The 22,980-nt window shown below is 38.8% G+C and overlaps 1 protein-coding gene across 3 annotated transcripts in view; it reads left to right on the top strand.

Moving 5' to 3' along the window:
• The window catches only part of DMD (dystrophin), a 730,751-nt gene that overhangs the window by 34,966 nt on the left and 672,805 nt on the right, over positions 1-22,980 (top strand). For all 3 annotated transcript variants that reach the window (XM_075538193.1, XM_075538191.1, XM_075538194.1), the window contains exon 2: positions 6,771-6,888. In XM_075538193.1, coding sequence (XP_075394308.1) covers positions 6,771-6,888 — 118 coding nt within the window. The remainder of the gene's footprint in view (positions 1-6,770; positions 6,889-22,980) is intronic.

Raw genomic sequence — 22,980 nt, 5'->3', positions numbered from 1 at the left:
TAGCTCAAGGCCTGGCAGAGACACTTAAAAAAAACTCTTAACAGTCCAAATTGGGGAACATTCTCTAAAATCCTTGGCCTGCATAAAAAAATCTCTTAACAGTCCAAATTGGGGAACATTCTCTAAAATCCTTGGCCTGCATTCTTCAAAACTATCAGTGTTGCAAAGCTCAAAGAGAGATAGAGGGCTTATTTCAGATTAAAGGAGAACAAAGAGATGTGAATAAGAAATGCTGTCAACATGATCCTAGACCAGGTGTAAAGGGCATGGATGGGGCAAATGGAACACTTTGCGTAAAAGCTGTGAATTGCATTACAGCACTAAAGCCGTATTACATGCCCTCACTTTTAAATCGGATTGACTTCCTTAGGAAATAAATATTGATATTGCTAAGGACAAAGAGGCATGGTATATGCAAATTACCTGCAAACCTTTTGTATATCTGCATTAGACTTAGGTATACATATAAAACATTGATCATTTGGGGATAACATATATAACATATGTTTAATATTATATAATATTTTGTATTATACCATAGAGATTAGATATGTAATATTATAAACAAACAAGCCCATTGCCAACAAGTAGATTCTGACTCATAACAACCCTACTCTGTAGGACAGAGTAGAACTGTTTGATCGGCTTTCCAAGGCTGTAATCCAGTGGTTCGCGAACTCTTTGGGGGGTCAAAACCCCTTTCACAGGGGTTGCCTAAGACCATCAGAAAACACATATTTCTCATTAGAAATAAATACTTCACAATATAGAATTACATATTATTTTTGTGATCCATCACTATGCTTTAATTAGGTTCATTTTATAACAATGAAAATTCATCCTGCATATCATAACATGACTATTCATAACAGTAGCACAATGAAAGTTATGAAGTAACAACGAAAATAATTTTATGGTTGGGGTCACCACAGCATGAGGAACAAAGGATCGCGGCATGAGGAAGGCTGAGACCCACTGCATGTAATCCTTGTAGAAGCGCACTGCTACTTTCTACAGTCATTGGAGGATTGCAGCCAGCGACCTTTCAACTAGCAGCCAATCACTTAGATTACTATGCCACCAGGGGTCTTTATCCTCTATTGCATATATGCATAGATATATACATACACAGAAAGATAATACAGCAATTGGCTCATTGGGGTAAACTGTATAAATGCGAAGGAGCCCCTGATGGTGAAATGGGTTACCCTTTGGGTTGCTAACCACAGGTCAGCAGTTTGAACCCACCAGCAGTTCCACAGGAGAAAGATGAGGTTTTATAATCCCATGAGTATTTCTGGCCTCAGAAACCATCAGGGGTATGTTTATTCTGTCCTATAAGATTGTTGAGTTGGAATCAACTGGATAGCAGTGTTTGGGCTTGGGTTATATAGAGAAGTTCTTTGTAACATCTCCATTACTCTATAAATTTGAAATGATAAAAAAATATCCAGCAAAAATAATTTGGAATGAATGAAATGTAAAATATTTGTGAAGAAGTTACCAAAAAGAAGTATAGCTAGAGCACTGAGAGAGGAAGTAGTGAAAGTCTGCCAAGTCGAAAAAGATCCAAGCCCTTTTAAAATGTAAATTGAGGACTCAGAGGGCAATAAAGATGACTTTGGATTTGGCCAATCTATTTGGAGAGGCAGCTGAATGCAAGCACAGCGCCAGAATTAAGGTGCTCAGTGAGGCAGTTGAAAGCTAGACAGATGATTAGCATCCTCACAGGTAAAACTCTCAGTTCCTAGAGAGGCGACAATTTAGAAGCTACTTGACTTAAATGCATATTTTCTTCCATACATACAATGGTTCTGTAAACTCTTTCACCTTGTCAAACTTGAATGTTAGTTTCTTAAGGTTGCAAATTAAAAAAGTAGAAGGTTCTGTGTTTTTACATTACAATTATGTTTCTCCCTTAGGTAAGGTATTTCCTGAAAATTATAACAGTCAAACATCACCTCCAGTCTTTGTTCTAATTGTAAGGATCTGAAAATTGTTGGTTTTTATAGGGATATATATATATATATAACTTTTATAGGGAGCATACCAACCACATGAGGCAGGTTTTAATTTGAGTATCATCTACGTAGGCTTCCATATGAAAGAATGCAATAATAAATTGCCATTATTACTCGAAGAGATTGTGTGCTCAGTTACTAACCAGAGGTTAGAGATTTGAACTCAACTGCTGCCTCGCAGAAGAGAGAAAGTCTGCTTTTGTACACGTTTGCAGCCTGTAAACCCCACTGAGCAGTTCTAGTCTGTCCCACCAGGTGTCTGTGAGTGCGGATGCGACTCGGGGCCAGTGGGGTTGGGCTTTGGGTTTTGATTCTATAACATGTCATGGTTTTCTTGTTTAGCTTCCTTTTTCATGGAATTGCTATTTATAACCACTTCTCTCACCCCTGTGGGGACTTAGTAGGATTAAAGACTTCTGTTTCACTTTGTATTTGAAGAATTATATATTTATTTTTTCTTCCATCTTCACTCAGCTAGTGGAATCCATGATGAATTCTCATCTCCAAGGGGTAAGCTGTTTTTAGTAAAGCCCTGTAGCGAGCTAGCTTATGACTCCCTAGAAGCAGCATCAATTCCTTCCTGCGTTTGTCTTTGTTTCTGCCAGAATGATAGAAGCCTGTGTAGGCATGATTAATTATCATGCTTAGGCTTTTGTAAGACATAGCAGCTTTTGTTTCCTTCGTTTGAGTTACAAATCTGGGCTCATCTCAGAAAACTGAAATAAGCATCAATTCTCTTTTCTGCTTTTTGTGACTCATGTCCTTTGTCCACTGGACCTAAAACAGGTAAGTTAGTGCTAGAAGAAGACTGGAGCGCCTATGAGGACGGCGATTACAATGGGGGAGGGTTCTGGAAGAGCGGTACATGGTAAGGGCAACAGATTGAGGACAGAGACAAGACATTTCTAGATGGGTATTTTTGACCTGGGTAAATTTGAGTGAAAATGTGCCCTCGGAGTACAAAGGTTAAGGACTTACCTGCTAGCCCCTTTGCGCCCACCCAGTGGCTCCCAGGGAGAAAGGCCTGGCAATCTGCTCCTGTAAAGATTACTGACTCAAAAACCCTCAGAGGCAATTCTCCTGGGACCCACGAAGTGGCTCTGAGTTGAAAGTGACTCCATAGCAGTTGGCCACCATTACTTTAAATGATAATTAAATATTTTCTCTCCCCTGTGGTGGGCTATAATGGAAATAAAAATTCCATTTAAGACCACGTGAGATTATAAAACTAAAGTATCAGGTACAAGAAGCTATCAAAACAAAACCACAGAATGCACTCAAAAGAAACACAAATGAAAAGGAGAATAATCTTTGCTCTCATCTCATATGTATGTTCTATTCATTAGCAATAACGTCTTTCAATCACTATTTTATAATATCGTAACGAAGAAACATACTTGCATGCTATATGTAAATAAGTTCCCTTGTTTCCTAGAAGAAAATGGAAAGAGAACAATCCCCATTCTTCTAAACCCACAGTGAACACATGTGCAGCAAATCAAAACACTGCCTGCCCCGTCCTGACAAGTAGCGTTCTGTTGGAGCCCAGGGGTGCAGCTGTGGTATCCATCTGTCTCACTGAGTGTCTTCTCATTTTCTGCTAACCCTCTCCTTTCCCAAGCATCAACAACTGTTTCCTTGGATGGTCTTTCCTGATAACATGTTAAAATATGGGAGAACTAGTTTTACTAGCCTCATTTCTAAGGAACATCTTGGCTGTACTTCCTGTGACGGATTTGTTGGTCCCTCTGACAGTTCATGGCACTTCCAATATTGTTTGCCAACACCACGATGTAAAGCCATCTATCTAACATCTGCATGGGGAGAAAAGGTTGTGGCTGGGGTCTAGAGCCCCTAAGTCCTCACACTGACATCTATGGTTTTTAACATTTTTAAATAGGTATTTTTGACACATTTGCTGAATGCAATGTGTACTTTCTGAGAGGACAATATTAGTGTTTGAGAAAATCAATAGCAATACACATCTTTATTCTTTAGTTAGGATTTTGAAATGGATGCTTGGCTATGTTGACCAGAGAGTAGGATAAAGAGCAATTTCAGCTTGAAATACTTTTAGAAGTATGCAGTTGTATTGAAGTTGTGAATCTCCTTAGATTTTTAAGGAGGCTGCTTCAAAGGATGTCATTAATAATCTTCTCAGGTGCTTACAAAGCATGTGTCTGTCAGCAGAATTAGAGAATCGCCCAACTAGAGAACAGGTTTCACAATACCCTGAGACCTATTTTGTTCATTAGAGAGGAAAATGGCTTGTTTTAAGTCTAAATTGACATGCTTGCTAATTTCATCAGTGAGAGCTGTTCGGTGTGGCCGGGTTTAATTTAGAGCCTGTTAAGGTTCAGATTAAAGTTGATCAAGTTCCTTCTACCCATACTTCTTAAATGAACTTTGAAATCCCAGAAGAAAGAGAAAGGTATAGCAAACATTGAAAAATACACCCAAAAAGAAGAAGCAAAGAATAGGCTCGTTGTGTGAGTGTGAATAACCATTAAGTCAAATGTTAAAGTCTAGCCTGTTCGAGGGAGTCGTGGTTACATACACATTTCTAAGCAACAAAAGACACAGTTTCTCATTTAAATTACACAAACCATGCATAATGCATTTGTTGGCAGCTGTATCAATTGCATTGGGAAAGATGCTTAATATCCAACGAATATTTGTAAAAGAGATGAGCAAATGAATAAATGAACATATGTATTTTCTTAGGTCTGTGCATCAGTTTGTCGTTAAATTTAGGAGGCTAAGTTTAGTTAGCTGATGTTTCTTGATAAGACTGTTTCAAACCCCTAGAAAATGGGCTGAAATATTTAAGAACGGTATTTCCAAAGCACCCTTTCAACTCTCAGGGTCACACATGACCAGATTCTAACATCCTGCCCCTGGAAAACATCATAGTTTGATAAATCGATCTGTTCCTATAGGGCTCCTACTTTCAAATTTTTCTCAGCACTCTCCAACGGACCTATGCCACTTACCTAAATAGCTGTCTTTGGCAATTTGTTCCATATTTCAAACACCCTTTTGTGTAAAGAAACCATAAAAGTTAGAAACCTGAAAATTGGATTTTTCTTCTGAGCAATCACAGCTTACAAATGTGGAAAGTGTGTTAAAAGTAAGCCCCTCCAATTTTTTGATAGAGAGAAGGGAAAATACTCAAAATGTATGATGTTTGGATGGGGTTTTCCCCCCCCTCCATTATTTTCATACTACCAAAAGCAGTTGAGCTCAAATCACCAAACCCATGAACCTACCTCTTCACAAAAGAAACAATAGAGAGGGACCAAAATTTGGCTTTCCAAAACCAAAACTCCTTAGAAAATAAGCAGAAATCCAATGACACAGGAGAGAACTGAGGTTCACAGATATAGTTACCTCCTATGTCTCATCTCTTTACTGCATTGGCCTCATGTGATAGTAGGGGGAAACCCCGCCATATTTAGGATCGGGCAGATGTCTAGCTTGTTTGTCATAGTGAAACGGAAAACTTCTGTCATGTAGTGATTAAACTAATAGCCATGATCCCTTTTACGTTGCCCAGCTCCTAATCACAGGCTTTCCATTTTCCATTTTCCACCACAGCAATGTCCTTAACAAATATCTTTGTAAATCTTTCTGGGAACCTGATCCTTTGGTGCAAAGAGACTGAAAAGCTATGCATACTACAAGAGCACTTGAGGGAGAAGAGATTTCATTCTGACGAACAGAAACTACCAAATCACTCTCTCTGCAATTGATTCAATTCTGACTCAAAGGGCCCTGTAGGCCAGAGGAGAGCTGGCTCTGTGGGTTTCTGAGACTTTAAAACTTTACTTACGTGTAGAGCCTCCTCTTTGTCCCTCAGAGTGGCTGGTGAGATTTAGACTGTTGACCTTGGGGTTGGCAACCCCATGTGTATCTCACTCTGCCCCCAGGGCTCCAATGATTAACATGGCCACCTATAAATGAAAAGTCATCTGTTAAAAACAAAAAAAAAAGGTATTGGTTGGCTGTCTTCTATCTGGTACTGTTATCAAGAGCAGTAATAACTTACCACTGTGTATAATATGAAAGAATGGGGTATGAGCTTGTAGCTTATTGATTTTCAAACTTGCCTGGCATGAGTTAAGTAGACAATGCGTTATAAAAACAAACCCCAGCCGCCACCACTATTGAATCACCAGTTTTAGGCTAGGGCCAAGGAGTCTGGGTGATTCTTAGGGGCAGGCAACTTTGAAAAAAACTCTGTGTTAGCACATCATATCACAGGTTCTAGAAGAGGAAACCCAAGTACACAGAAGTTACATAGTTCAGCTCTGGATTCACTTCCATGATGGCTTTGTTTCTAAACTATAGACAATAGTTTTGACATCAAACAGAATGGAGTTGAAAATATAACGAGCCTTCTTTCTCTTAAATGCGTGGCCATAACCCAGAAGTACATTTCTACAACTGATCCTCATTTATTGGTTTAATAAACCTAGGGTTCTCTGAGATGACCCCACCTAAGCTTGTCAGTAGTGAGACACATCTCTAGTCAAGGGTTTCATTTGAATACTTTGGGGGAATCTGAGAATGACATACAGCACTGGTAAATTTTGTTCCATGCAAATCCTTACACAGTAGAGAACTTCACCAAGTCAAACATGCTTCTTATTTCTAAGAGCGAGTTGAAAATTGCACTCGACTTTGTGTGACTTGTAAGAAAATACACGCTGCTGGCGAACCTCCATGTTGTTCTATTTGTTCCTTCAGGCGATGGTGCAGGATTGGGAACAAAGACGGCCCCAATTGGAGGAGCTCATCACGGCTGCGCAGAACTTGAAGAACAAGACCAGCAACCAAGAAGCCAGAACAATCATAACTGATCGAAGTAAGTCTTTTGATAGGAATGGGAAACTCATAGCAGATGCACGAGAAGTTTGAATATGCATTTCATCTTAAAATAATTGCAAATTACTGTACAGAGTAAGGATTTCAATCAACGATATTATCTCTCATCAGTTGAACTTAATTTCACTGAACAGTGGAAAATAAATATATGTTTTAGTTTTATTGGCACATCTTCCACATATCAACAATTCAATAGTTCAGTTATATCAAGAAGAGTTGTACAATCGTTACTAAAATTCATTTTAGAACATTTTCTTCTTCCCTGTACTCATTATTAGTGCAATTTTTTAAACTGGAAAAAATATACACAACCAAATAGTCTCCAATTCAACACCTTCCACATGTATAATTCAGTGCCACTGATTATATTAAGTTGTGCAACCATTATTGACACCCTTTTCCAAAATATTCCACCACCATAAACGTAAACTCAAGGCCTCCTAAGCAAAAACTCTTCCCCCTTCCAAGCTGGGGTTTATATCAGGGAGCTTCAAAATGTTCATGGACAAAAATCCATCAGGTTTGAACTATATTTGTCCATGAACTCGTTGAAACCCCTTCTTTTAGTTGTTAGGCATGGAGTGATGGGTTTGATCTGGCAACATGTTTGCTCCTTGGTTGCCAAAAATCTGGGCTGACATCAGTCAAAGTTTCCAGTCTCTCCCTCATGTCCTGGGCTGTGGATTCAAACAGGAAGTCGCTTCCTGAGCCATCCCTTATTCCCATGTGCATGGTTACTTTCAGATCTGTTGCCTTTCTACCACCTTGATATGCCATTGTGTAACGCCAGAAATCTTTGTACTGTTCTTTTGTCACACTGACGTGGGTGGGAACATTGGTAGATTGTAGAAAGTGTATCTGTTTAGATATTGGAAGTACTTGTTTCTTTACTTGAAGTGCCCCAGACTGGCTTGTGGGATATCAGCACAGTGGTGTGTGGTTGTGGGGGTGGCCAGAGGGAGGGGTGGGGGAAACGACTTTTCATTCTATTTTCCCTAGAAATGCTCCTCAGAAATAAGGCCCAGGTCCCTTCTGCTATCCTATTCCCTCAAACCCCTAAACCTGCCTTCCTTGCTTCCCTTTCTTCTTCCACGAGGACACACAGTGTATAGGGAACGTTTTTACTTGTATTGCAAATTCTACCGCCTCTACCTTCCAACAACCACAAAAATATATATCTTCTAGTGCAAGAATTAGGAAATCCTTCTTTTATTCACCTGCCTCCCCCGGCCACATAAATATTTTTTCTTATATCAAGTCTAGGCTTTGGAAACTCAGAAGTCAAGATTATATACCTTTAGAAGCACCAGTCTGCTTCCTTCTTCATTGATTGCAGAAGTGGAGGAGGGACATCTGGCTTCCAAATGGTTAAGGAAGAGAAAGTGAGGGAAATAGGAATCATAATAAAGGGTTAATAATTACACATTTTATGTCACCCCTTGTGCAAGGGGTCAATTCTTAGTAATAAAACCAAAAACAAACAAGCAAACCCACTACCATCAAATAAATTGTGCTTTATAGTGACCTTTTAAGGCAGAGTAGAACTGTCTCTTAGAGTTTCCAACTGTAACGCTTTACAGGAACAGACAGTCTTGTTTTTCCTCCTGCGGAGCTACTGGTGTGTTTGTGCTGCCGGCCTTCTGCCTGCTACACCGCCAGAGCTACTGTGTGTGTGTCCCTCCTAGGGATCAGACAGTATGCGTGTGGGTGTGTGTATATGTGTGAGTGTCATCCTTTAAAAATCCGGTGAGGTAAATCCCCAAAAGCCCATTGTACAGATTTACAACTCAGAACAGTTGATCAAATATCTGAAGCTCATCAAGGAAGCTAATAACAGAGCTTGTTGTCATTGGTTGGTTGCTCCCAGTGGATTCTAAGCTTAGAAATTCAGAACTTAGAATTCTCTGATCTCTTTTTTTTTACTTAAGAGTCTCTGCTCCTTCTAGTATGTTTATCATTTTTTGTCTTGTTTGTTGTTCCTGTTGTTCTTAATCACTAGGACTACATATTCCCCCCCACCCCTGTGTGCAGTTATATGTTTTAATTCACCCCTAAATACATTTTATGTTTCCATTGTGGTGCTTGTTACTAGGTCTTTCCCAATTTGGGAAATGTAACTCGTTAATGTTGCTTAAGCATTGACTGTGGCTATCTGTTAATGTAATAGTTGGGCAGTACTAATTACATTACCAGGCAAGCTCCCTCAGTGGTCTACACAGTCAGAGTTTATTTTGGACTCTGGTGATGTTCAAGATGAACATTCCTCTATGAAGTCACTCAGGGACCCGAGTTCTTTTAGTTTCGTTTTTTTTTCTCTCCCCAAGCATCAGAATTCTATGGATTTAAGCTAGGGATGACCAAAGAATATTGCTCATGGTACTTTGTTATGAGCCAGGCATGGGAATTAAATGCATAGAATTCTGTCCGTAGTCTGATAGCCAGAACGTATCAGATGGTCACACCTAACCGCAAAAGGAGGTTGGAGACATTGAAGCTACTTGGTCCCTATCACAACTAATTTGGACAAGGAAGAATACACTAAACTTCTTTGTTCTGGTATGAATTATAAAAACTCATTTCTATAACCACTGATGCGAGATCAAAATCGCATTGTAATGACCAACAGATTGCTGTTCAATTGATACAGCTGAATGCTCATTCCACAAACTGGAACCAGGAGGGTTATCCGCCAGGTTGCAACACACTGACCCAAAAGAATGAATCTTTATGAGTAATTTTCTTAGTGTGAGACTGAATTCCCATTACACAGTTAAGTGATCTGTTTCTTGCTTAAGAGATATGGAAATTGGGCAAAGCTGTTTATGCAAATTGGAACATGCTATATAGAAAATCATTTGTTATTTTACTAATGAAAAATAATCTCTTTTTCTCCCTAAGAGGAAAATAATATGCATTTATTTTACAGTAGCCATTCGACATTGCCTGAACATTTTCCATTTTCCTTTGTAATCTTTTTTACTTTTTGATATTGTATTGCCTTTTATCCTGATGTAGATTAAAACTGAGTGACCGGGGGGCAGGTTTCTATCCTACTGCTAATATCACTGACTTGAATAGTTCTGCTTTTCTAAGCCTTTGTCTTTTAGGAATGAATACCTTTATGAATATCTGCAAGAGAATGGAAAGATTCTAATCCAAATGGTCCAAGAAACCATTTTCTTCAAAGTAAATGTCTGTTAGGACCTGTCCTGTTGTTTATTAAGACGCTCGTTCTGAGTATGCCTGGAGCCCCCAAGGCTGGTACCAGGATAATGCCAACAAGCTATGTTTATCGAAGCAAAGCCATTTGCATCTGTGCTGTGCTTCACTTTATCTCTCAGTTAGAAATCTATGAAATGGGATGGAAATTCAATACTCATAAAGTTTCAATCGTGTTCGAAATAGAATTTTTCTTAGTATAGATTTGGTTACCAGGAAAAAGACCGAAAGAAAGCACTTGTGGAAGAAAATGATATTTTCTTAGACAAAGACTTCAGTATTCATTTTTTATGGCTCTGAAACTTCTAGAAATACTTTAAAAAGGAATCAGCTAAGTACAGGAGAACTATTTAATAGGTGTCTAGTATTATATGGGAGATTTTTTTCCTCCTTGGTAAATCTCTGTTCATAACTTTGAATAGCTAGGGAAAGCGCTGCATAGTTATAACATTCTCATAAGAATAAAATCCAATAACAAAAACCTCTTCTCTGCTAGAGCCATGCTAGAACCCCAAGTCCAACATGTTGCTCTGTATTAAACTATTTTTAGGGTACCTTTGTTTGTTCAGATAGATACATTGATCAAAACAGTGTATTTAAACTTTTTTTTACAAAACAACCTTATCACCTTCAAAGTACTTTCTATTACACTTAGTACATTTGTCATATCTGTGATTCCATTCTTGGAAACATTTTTCAAACTCATGAGTTTGGATGGCTGACAGCTCCTCCCTAGGTTGTTGTTGTTTATTTTCCCCTTCCCCTCGTCTATGTCATCAAATCGCTGTCCTTTCCTGTCCCTCTTCATTTGTGAAAAGAAAAGGAACTTGCAAGGAGCTAGGTCAGGTAAGTAAGGTGCATGGAGCAAGAAAGGCATGCTGTTTGTTTGTTGCCAAAAACCAGCATACTGAGATGGCTGTCTGACCAGGTGCATTGTTGTGGTGGCAAAACCAATCTGCCATCTGCCACAAATCAGGGTGGTTTTGTTGTTGCTGTTGTTGCATACTGTTATGCATTCTTTTCAGAACCTCTAAATAGAAAGCTTGATTAACAGTATGATCTGGAGGAATGAACTACAAATGCACTAAGCCCCTCACAACAAAAGCAAAACCAAAAATTAGCATCTTTTTTTTTCTTTGGAGGGTACCCACTTGTACATTCTATTATAAAGGATTTCAGATGAGAAATTCTCATTACTGGTTCTCATGTTCTAACTAATGACACATTTTCCTTCAACCTTTTGGTTCCTAAATATGTTAAGCGCTTCTGTTTGTTTGCTACTGTGAAAAGCTAGAATAGGAGAATACAAACAGCTAGACAATAACATTCTGAAATCAATTTCTTTGAGATTTCGGAAGTCTAAAAAACTTTTTATCTATGTCTAACAATATTGCTAAAGCACAATACCATGATGCTTTGCATATGTGTGGGGAGGAGATGCAAAGGAAGACTTTCACTCTTTCGCCTCAGTTTGTTTCCAAAATAATAACAGTAAGCCTGGCAGTTCTGGTATGTACACTGGGAGTCATGCTACATTCATGAAAGGGTAAACATTGTCTCCGTGCTATGAATTTGGTACAGAGAAATTGGAAATGGAAACACACAGAAGATGTGATACCCAGCCTTCTGCAGGCCTGGTAGTGTAGTGGGTTATGCATTGGGCTGCTACCCAGAAGGTCATCCATCTGAATTCAGCAGCTGCTCTGGGGAGAAGGACAAGGTCTGTGCTGCCGTACAAATTCCCAGCTTGGAAACCCAAGGGTACGGCTCTTCTCTGCCTCACGGGCTCGCTATGTGTTGGAATCAGCTCACTGGCCATGGGGGTTTGTTGTTGGTGTTCACCAGCCAGAACATGGGAAGGACCACGCAAAAACATTTTTCCATCTAAAGCTTTTTCTAAGTAGAATAGACTTCTTTGAGAAATTTAGTGACATACATTTTAAGAAAAGGAATTCACATTGTATTACTTAAAAGGCCCATATACAGGACAGAGGAAGGCAGAATGTTCTGCTGTGTAGGAATAAAAATACTCTCGCAAGATTTTTGAATTAACTGACAGTTTTACAGTGACTTTGTCAACCCGTCATTTATTGCAGCAACCAAATGTATGAAATCCTTCATGGAGGCATAAAAAGGCACTGCTGTTCTTCACATTTTTATGAAATCTCTATTGCTAATGAAGTTCCAGCCAATATCTTGCTCTCAGGTATTGTCTATTAGAGAGTGGTTTATTTTAGAAGAAGTGGAGTCAACCATATAAATTTCCTTTTTTGACATCTAGCACCTGCTGTCAACCTGTTATAGCTACAATCAGCTCTTAGAATTTACATCCACCAGGATGCCGCTAGCATCCAGAGTTCAGTTCAGTTCAACAAACATTTGAATGCTTACTCTGTGCTAGTTAATATCAGAGGCAAGGAGTTGGGTAGAGCGAGAAATGCGAGCCAGTCTTTGTCTTGAAAGAGCTCACAATCCAGTATGGGTATTTGGACAAGTATATTCCGGTAAGGCAGCCTGGAATAAGTACTTCAGAAGAGCAGAAGAACAGAATGTTGAGAGAATGCAAGAGCGGAGAGGTGGGCTCTGCACGAGGAGATCTTGGAAGGGTTTCAAGGGGCGGTTAAATTTAATCTAGTCGTGAATAGGACTTTGAAAAGCAGAGGAGGCAAGAGAGGGAAGGATATTTCAGCAAAGGGGACAGCATTATATCCATGTTTGCAATGGTGTGTTGGATGAATTTGTTGGGTGTTAGTGATTGTGTGTGTGTGTGTGTGTGTGTTGAAGGAGAAAGGGAATATGTGGAAAACAGTTAAGAAGCATGAAAGCCCATGGTAAAATAGTGGCAGTGGCGTATAAAGAATCAACTTAAATGAAGATACACAATAGAGGTAGAAGTAATGGAATTTGGACATTGATTGGCTGTTTTGAATTACAGATCTAAGAGAAGGTGTGCCTCAAGGATTTTAAGATTGAGTATTTTGGAAAATGAAAATATCACAACCAGAAACAAACATAGGACACACACACACACACACAAGTCTGAGTTTACAGATGTTTCACTATAATTAGCTTGCTGTGTCTTCTGCAGTTGTTGGGGAATGTGGAGTTGTTAAAATTTAAAGCAATCCTCCTGAGACAATGGAACAAAAGACTGATTAGCCTTGGACCATGCTCACAATTATTCTACTGTTTCCCCCCCCCTCCCCGTTGCAGGCACTGGTGAATCCATGTCATTGAGAGTCCTCCTCTTCTCAATGACACTCTATCATGCATGAGGTTCTTCTCAAGAGATCAGGCCTCCTGACAACATAAATGTGCAGTGTAAAGGAGTCACTTTCAAGGAGCACTCTGGCTGCACTTCTTTCCAAACATCTGTTTGTTCTTCTGGTAGTCATTGGCATATCTAATCATCTTCTTTTACATCATAATTCAAATGCATCAATTCTTCTTTGAAATTAGAGAAGAATGTTAAATATACCATCCAAGGTCTGCCGAAAGAACAAACAAATCATTGGATAAAGACGTTTAGCCAGATTGCTCCTTGGCAGTAACTCTTGAACAATTCACATTGTAAATTTTAATAAGCTCAAATCAATGTTGGTGTACAAATATCACACGATACAGCCCATCCTGTTGAATGACTAGCTAGTTTAACAAGCTTTGTTTCCTTTCTGTCCTCAGAAATATAGTAGTCACTCACTGATACTTAGATTTGAGAACATGCATCTGTCTTACACGTATCGTCAAAGATTTCTCTCATACACTTAGTTTCATCATCCCTGTTAGAGCCGAGAATAGTGCTTTCCAGCGATTTACATTCAATATCTGATGTGCTGAATTATTTTGTTAAGACTTCTTCCTCTTCCAATTTTGTCACCTTGGTTATTATGGAGGAAAAATGGACAGCTCTGAGTTTTTAACTGTGTGCAATGAAAAGTGAATGCCAATGCCAAAGATGGTGTCTTCAGTATTTCTTTGTATCTTGTAGAAAAAGTAGGTGGTGGCAATGTAATGAGCAGAAATGAAGGATGAAGATTTATTTTAATATAACATCATCCTTTTTAAGTTGTTTCATCATTATTTCATAGGCTTATATTTTTTCTCATTTTAGCATATTTAGGAATGATTGAAGAATAGTGATGGCCAATAAAATGGAAACATGTGACCACCAAGACCCCACCATGAATTTATGACTTGTAAAACCCTTCAATAGGCCCAAGTGATATTTTAAAACTAGAATGGCTTTTCATTTCTTAAAAAAATAAATAAATGAATTTTCTGTCCTGCTTTTGGTAAATCTTTTGAAAATAATAATAGTTACATAATATTTATTTTTGCAACTCTTTTAGAAAACCTGAAAAACAAAACTGGAGGACAGTGGATATTAATAATGTAACCAGGGTTAAACAAAACATCACTTGCTCAATACTAGTACAAAAATTAGATGCTCTCTAAAGAACCATTATTCTCATAGTTATATTTGCTAGAATAGTGAGATTTTTTAATGCCCTGGGTTTCTTCATGTGTCACTGTCATCAATTTTACAATTTTCATTAGTCAACCAATTTTATAGTGTCCTTAGAAATATACATTAAGCAATAGAAGTGATCTTTAATATCTTTAAAAGTTGTTCTTAGTTTGATGAAATGACAAGAATAGTTGTATCTTTAGAGATCATATTTGTATAAAACAAATGGTGGTTGCCTATGCTAGTTCTTCTTAGCTATAACTTTGATTCTTTCTCTCTCTTTTTTGGTTTGAAGCCTAAGGGTCATAGTCTATGGATAACTTAGTCAATTGGCATAATGTGATTAGTTTATGTCTGTTGAGTAGTGTTTGGAGTCTTAAAGTTTTTGATACACTAAGATGCAACTATTGGTCTCTATCAGAAGCAAAAGAAAAAGAAGGAAACTTAAGAATCAGAGAAGGAACAAACGACATGACCAATATCTTTTACTTTGAGATCTGAAGAATTAGATAGTACCCAGCTACCACTATCAAATTTTCTGATTAGGAACCCAATAAATGGATCCTGATCAAAATGGAGAACTATGAGGAACAGAATTTCAGATTTTCAAGGAATCCAGATGGAGACATACTGGGCCCACTGAGACTGGAGGAATCCCTGAGATGGACTTGACAGACTTATTAAGTCTTGAACCAAAATTATCCCGAGGTCACCTTTTAACTCAGTAGCAGGACAGCTCAAATAGCAAAAAATACTACCTTTGAGCACCGCACACTTAAGAAAACTGACATACTCATGTACGACGCCAAATGGATGATGGGTACTCAAAAGTAAGTTACTCAAAAGTAAGTCTTGGGGACAGGGAGATTAAGTTAATGGGAATGGACAACTCAACTCGCCGCCTCAAGTCAATGATGACTCTTGGCAACCCTACAGGACAGACTAGAACTGGCCCCGTAAATTTCTGAGATTGTAAATCTCTCGACAGGAATAGAAAGCTCCACCTTTCTCCCATGAGTAACCACTACGCCTCGAGGGCTCCTCTAGGGGACAACTAAAACAGAAACACTGAGCATGTTGACACTGACACTCATGTCACTGAACAGTATGTGTTCACATATTGTGAACACCCAATTTGTGGAGGGCTATGGAGGACAGTGAGAGACCAAAACCCATCTGGCAGAATATCTCATCAGATTAAGTTGCTGGCAGATCCCCTCTAGTCACAGGCAAAGGTCTGAAACAGCCTAACTGTCAAACATAGATCATTGTATTCTGGGTTAGGCTGGATCAAACTTGATACTTGGGCAATTGACCTTCCTCTAGACCCAACCTGACTTTGTTCTAGGTGCGGGGATCTCTTGCTTGATCCTGGCTTTTAAAATATTGATGGAGGTCTTTTTCTCCCTGCTCCTTGTGATTATTTTTATCTTTCCATTGCTATTGTTTTATCCTTACCACTTCATTTAGGTTTTGTTCTTTATTATTTCTGTTGGATTGAACAGTTTATGAAGGACAGGAGTGGATGCATCGAGATAACCGATGCAAGGGTTTGTAGGGGATGCGGGGTGGGTGTGTGGGAGATGGGGAGGGTGGATTGCTGAATGGGAACCTATCTTGCCCTCTGTAAACTCAAACTCACTGCCCTGGAGTCAACGCTGACTCATAGCAATCCCCTGAGGGTTTCTGAAACTGTAAACTGTTTGTTTGTAGGAAAAGAAAGACGAGTCTTTCTCCCAAGGAGCTGCTGGTGTTTCCAACTGCTGACCATGCAGATGGAACCCAGCTTGTATGGAACCACTACACCACTAGGGCTCCTTTGTCATGCACACTTTCTACAAAAAATGAAATAAAACATATCTACCTTAAAACACACTCATCTACTTGCTGTCACTTAGAGCCCTTCACACTTGCTAGGATTCCATGTAAATGGAATTGTACTGTTTGGAGTCTTCACTCTGCATAAGTTTGAGATTCATCTATATTGTATGTATCAACAATCCTTTTTATTACTAAGTGCTATTAATTATATGGAAATAAAACAACTTGTCTATTAAAAAAACTTTAAAAGTTTCAGAGCTACATAAGAGTAATTATTACTTATATATAAAAAGCTATACTTATGGAAAGCAAGATTTTATATATGTTTTCACTTTCTGTAGTTTGTATTAAATTATCGCTAAACACATCACAAAACGATTCTATTTTAACCTATCTCATGTTTAATTCTATGAGAAGATTAATATGAAAATACATTTCAATAGGACTTAAAATCAAAATTAGCTGTTATGCTTGTATTCAATTCTTAATTGTCTGTATGAGTGTATAATAGAAAAAATAAATAAATTTTACTTAAATCAATTTAGGTGGAATTGTGAACATCAACAATGTTTTCTACTAATTGCCTGTATTTCATTGTGTTTCCCTTGAAGGGGAAATATTTGGGCTAACAAATGTTCTAGTCATCCATTTTAAAATTAAACATAATGAACATAAGTATTAAATAAACTAGTTAATGGAATTAATAACAAGACTTCCATAAGAATAATTAATCACCAATTACTCTTCTTTCTATATGATGGAAAAAAGAATGGTGATGAGTAAATATAATATCAAGATTTCCACACTCACACAAAGTAAGAGGTTAAAACAAATAGCAGAGAAAGAGCTGTGTCTATGGTGGAAATTCTAGATATGTAGAGACTAACACTGTTAGCTTATGTGAGGTAAATCAAATAAAGACTTGATTTTCTGATATCTCTGGTACCTGTGGACAAATATAGGCATACTGCTTCATGGTCAACGCCCCCAGATGAAGCAAACACAAGTTGGTAGTTTAAACCAACTCAGAAGCACCTCAGAAGACACACCTGATGGTGTGTGTACAAAAGAGCACAGCTCCGAAAATGCCACGGAATTCTCCTCTGCACATGTGGAGTCGCCAGGAATTGGAATTGAAATTGAATGAACAATAACTAACAGTAACTCTTCAATTATACCAGGCTCTTCAAACCTTATCGTGATGGTTCATTTGAACTCAGCCTTTCTTTATCAAAAATTTTTAATTTACAATTTGAAGCAACATCACAAAATGCCTGCCACTAATTTTCTTTAATTCGGTGGTTTCTGACCTAAAGGGAAATGAGCTACTTGAAAAAGAGAGAAGTGGGCTCCTTGAACTTTAGTTAAGATAAGTTTGAAAGAAATTTTCAAAGTAACCTATTCCTGCCATACAATCACCCCCAAACTTAATATTGTTGCGTTAAAACCAAAGTCCTCATTGAGCCCTGAACATTACACACCCCTCAGATCTAAACATTGCTCTATGTGACTATACAAGGGGAAAATTAAAACTGAAATGCACTTGGATTCTTTGTGACACACACAACAGAAAGCCATCATTTCTTACCTTATATATATTCACACTCAATGAGATGGATTAACACCGTGGCTTGAAAATTGGACTCAAGCTTCTGAACAATTGTGAGGATGGTTCAAGACAGGGCAGCGTTTCATCCTGTTGTGCGTAGGGTCGCCATGGATGGGAACCAACTCGGTGGCACCTAATAAGAACAACAACAGTAACAGGTTCTCTAAGTCAGGAATTCATGAGAGGCTTGGTTCAGTGGTTCTGTCTTTGCATCTAGATGTGGCCCGAGGTTACCATTATCTGAAACCTCAATTTCTCTTCCTGTGTCAGCTTATGTGTCGCCATGATATAGAGGCTGGCTTCTTCCCAAACAAGCTCTCTGCTGCAAGTCCACGATCTTCTTCCCTCTAGCTGCCATGGAGCCAAGGCCAAGTCAGAGCAAATGGATGGGGCAGGGTAGAAGTGCCCTACGAGTTTGCAAGGTTAACGCAAAATGGGAGTGGAAAGCTTTGACATTCTTCCTCAGAGCAGCTGGTGGTTTTGAACTGCAGATTTTTCAGTTCACAGTCACCGCCACCACAAACTACAATTGCCGCTGATGGCCTAAACCTCGGAATTTACACACTGTGCAGTTATGTATATGACAACAGGAATTCTCAAGCCTTTCAATGAAAGCTTTCTAAAACAAGACCCTTTGTTACTCTGACTGCCTCCATCAGATTCCAGGGCAAAGATCAGTCATGCTCTCCTCTCTGGCAGTGGCTCTTTATTCTACAGGTCTAAATACACATGGAAAGGAACAAACATCTGGGAAGATGTTTCCTTTATCATGCTGATCATAATTTCAAGTCCACTCAGCCTGGCTCCGTGTAGGAAAATATGGGTACCAGAAAGAAAGCTTTGGGTTTGGGAGAGTGAAAAAAAAAAGATATAACTGGTAATGAGGTAATACTGACAACCCTAATGATTATTACTTTTTGTTAGTGAAACAAATGCATAAGGATGTCTTTCCTCCAAGCCGATGAACTCCATGCCAGGCTACCACCTGACTGCAGGGGAGGCTTATGTGTTGTTTTGATGCTGACAACCTCAAAACTCCTAGACTAAGGTGAGCTCAGCAGGAAGACCTGCCAATCTGCTTCCAGAAATCAGCCAGTGATAACCCTGTGCAAGGCAACAGTCTAAGTCCCGATGATGCTGGAAATGGCACAGACTGGGCAGCATTTCATCCCGTTGTTCATGGGTTCAGTTGGAATTCTGGGAGGACTTGATGGCAATTGAATCTGAAAAGAGAAGACTTGGTATATTTGCTGACTCTGCTCCATTTTGATATTGGGGCCCTTTATAAATCATTTCGTTTATCCTTTTGTTTTCTCCACTCTCAAAGTAGGCTGTTTAGACTTTCCACACCAGATTATTCTGAGGGGTAAATGTAACAACATAATCCCTTCAAATCACAAATCAGTCCATCATAGCAGTTTTTCTCATGTACGGAGAATGCCACCAGGCCATCTAGGCATTGATACCCAGAAAGCCTTCCAGGAGAGTGGCGGCCACCCAGGGATTCCTTCTTGCAATCAGAGGTAAAGCACGGATGTATTTATGCAGAGCCTTCTATGCACCAGGTTTCCAGGTTGTGCAGAGCCTATCTGCAAGTCTAATCCAAGTTTGCAGGAGGGCAGCCATCGGGAGTCCCTGAGAATGAATCCAGGAGAGCAGATATGGCCATCATGACCATGGGTCATGGAATCTAGTTTTTCTCTTTCCTACAAGAACCATGGAACTCTTGCCCTGGTGATTTTTCAGGAGAGCAGAGAAAGGGTGGAGGCAAGGACGAGGAGAGTGGGATCATATGCCAGCCTAATTCATGTGTTATCTGACAAATATGCGCTAAACAACAGACTGTTTGAAAAGATAAAATTGAGTCCCCCCTGGTGCACAGAATAAGAATGAGGGTAAAATACCTTTCTCTGTAATTAAACAGAAAACTCTGCCATGAATTGATAAAATCCAGTCAACCTGAAAATGTGGGCATCAAGTGTAATTGTGCAGAAAGATAAGGTAATATGAACAACATAGGAATATACAGGCTCGTGTTGGCCTTTTGAGACAAATGCACTTTACCTGTTCCTCGTTAACCATGTGGGTGAGTCTTATCCATTGTGGGAACCACGAAAAGGGGAAGTTATACTCTATCTGCACTATAAAATGAGTGATTCTCTCCATTCTTACAGGGACTTATAAATTGCTCTGAATTTTAGGACATTAGGTTATGTGTTAGGAGCCATGCCAAACATAGGTTGTTGGGACATATAGCAATACAGAGAAAAGGGATTCATTTTGCTCTTAGCCTTTGGCAGGGCACCCATATTGTCCAGGTTTCCCCTCCAGAGCACCGTATTTGTTGGTTGGTGCCACCAACATAGTCAATGCATAGCAGGAGCATGGATAAGAGAACAAACTACCACCCAGCGCTGCACCATCCTCGCATTTGTTCCTATGGTTGAGCCGATTGTTGCAGCTGCTGTGTCAGTCCATCTTGTTGAGGGCCTTCCTCTTTTTCACTCTCCTCCACTTATCCAAGCATGATGTCCATTTCCAGGGACTGTTCCCCTTGGATAACATGCCCAAAGTATGAAGACAACAAAGTCTTGCTCTCCTTGCTACTAAGGAACATGCTGGCTATCCTTCTTCGAAGACAAATTTGTTTCTTCTTCTGACAAAGTGTTTAGGGAACTTAAACATGGCCCCCAAATCTCAGAATATGAAACATCCATGGAATTTGGAGCTATCAAAATTTCCACTTATTTATAAGGCAAGCAAAATTCAATTTTATTCAGATTTAACATCCCATCTTACAAAATAATAACAATAATTTACATTTTATGTTGAGCTTTGTATCCATTGAAGAAATAAATCTTATGTTTAGCAATTGAATTCATTTGCACATAGGTCCTGAAGGTTTATATTATTCTCATTAAATAAATGAGAAAACCAAGGGTCAAATATTTTAAACCTTATTAAGGTCATACAGATAGTAAATGCTAAAACCATGGTATAATGGAATTGTATCATTATAAAATGGGTATTTGATGAGTATTCTTTCCCCAAACCTATGCTGAAATGGAACTACATTTTGAGAAGCAGATATTGCAAGTTTAAATATAGGGGAGACATACACATACAAAGGTGCTTTAAGAAGTATATGAAAGCATAAAATGAAAAGACAATGATTTTTTCCATAAAATATTTGAAGCTCCTTTGTCTATGCTTTTTATGCATGTTTATATTTATATCTTACATATAATGTCCGTTTATGTCAACTAAATTGAAATTTATGAGCTACTTATTTAATATGAAACGTAAAGATTCTCAGCGGGATTCACTCCAACCCTTTTAGCCAAAGTCACATTTAAATCATCTTGATTGTTCACAATTTTTGTTCTGATACCATTCCCTCTTTCAGATTTGGATTTCATTATTATAATTCTGGGATCACACTGTCTGTTGTGCTACTTCCATGCAAACGCGATTGATGCTTCATTTAATTAGCTGCTTGTTTGAAGACAAGCCTTTGGCCCCCGGTGCTATCCTTTCTGATAGCTGGCCATCATGTGGCTTCTTTACCACTCTTTACTGTAGCACCCATATCTTTAGTGATCTTTACATGAGGGTGAGCATTGAGCCAGGGCCATGTCATAAGAACCAATTGTTCTTGGACTGGAGCCTAGAGTTAAGTTTGAGCTCAAAATCCATTCACATAACTATGTTTATTTGTGTCTCTGGCTCAAAAAAAATTAACCATTTTTGAGAAAAAAAAAGGAGAAAACATGTTTATTTAAAATCCAGGAGATTTTCACTATTAATTCAGATGAAAAAAAGGGCAGGGGATTTCTTTCTTGTCTTCCCACGTTTGTAAGTTACCAAATGCTAGAGTTGAGGAATTCCAAGCTCAGTGTTGTCTCTCTAAGGACATTTTCTTCTCATATATGTTTATTCCCTTGGCTGAACTTTTAGCTTCAATTTGCTACTCCTATATATTTGAATTCCTCCACCCCTAATATTTTGTTTAGAAAATAATAAACGCAAAAATTAACATAATGAAACCGACTGCCATCTAGTCACATCTGACCCATATTGACCTTATAGGACAGAGTAAAATGCCCCATCAGTGTATTCTAGCTGTAATCTTTCTGGAAGCAGGTTCCCATCGCTTTCTCCCCAAGAACCACTGGTGGTTTCAAACAACCCCCCTTTGGGTTACGAGCGAAGCACTTAAACTCTGGCCACTGGGGCTACTGTCCAGACACACTGTAAACACTTACTGGTTGAATGAACTGTGTGACAGAGAAGCTAGCAACTATTGTAGCACTACCCACTGTCATCATCATGAATCAAACTTAGAAAGAATTAGCCTGAAGAGGTGAACAAAGTGCAGTGCCCAGAGACACATAGAAATCAAATAAACAAATCCCCCAGCAAACAGATGAATACTTTAGAATGAGAACTGAATTATTTTCAATCTTCATAAATTGTGAATGTTTTCATACAGTCTCTTTTGAACAGAGGGTTCTAGTGGTTAACCTGTGATGTCTTAACCCAAAAGTCGAAGATGAGGTTTTCTGTTCCCTGAAAGATTGACGGCCTCAGAAACTTCAAGGGATAATTCTACTCTGGCCTATAGGGCCACTGTGACTCATGATTTTCTCGTTCAGTTTTTGCATATTTCTTGTAAAAAGAAGAGATTTTAAAAGTACCTTTCCCTATTCCAGTTCATACAACTCTTCGTCAGAAAACATGTACCATAACCAAGCCGTTTTAAATGTGCTTTGGGTCACTTTTCAAGACTCTGGTAACTTGCACATCATGTCAATGAGATATGAATTGAGAACCCTTAATTTTGAGAGGCTAAAATTCATCCTTGTGGACAAACTTGAAAGGAAATATGTAGATTTGAATTATCTAGTTTTCTTATTGAGATAGTTACAGTTCATTGTGTCAACCTGGCTGACAAG

This window comes from Tenrec ecaudatus, chromosome X (assembly GCF_050624435.1).
Source record: "Tenrec ecaudatus isolate mTenEca1 chromosome X, mTenEca1.hap1, whole genome shotgun sequence".
NCBI lineage: Eukaryota > Metazoa > Chordata > Mammalia > Afrosoricida > Tenrecidae > Tenrec > Tenrec ecaudatus.
Note: the sequence above shows the minus strand (reverse complement) of the source record. Positions and strands in the feature narration are given on the sequence as shown.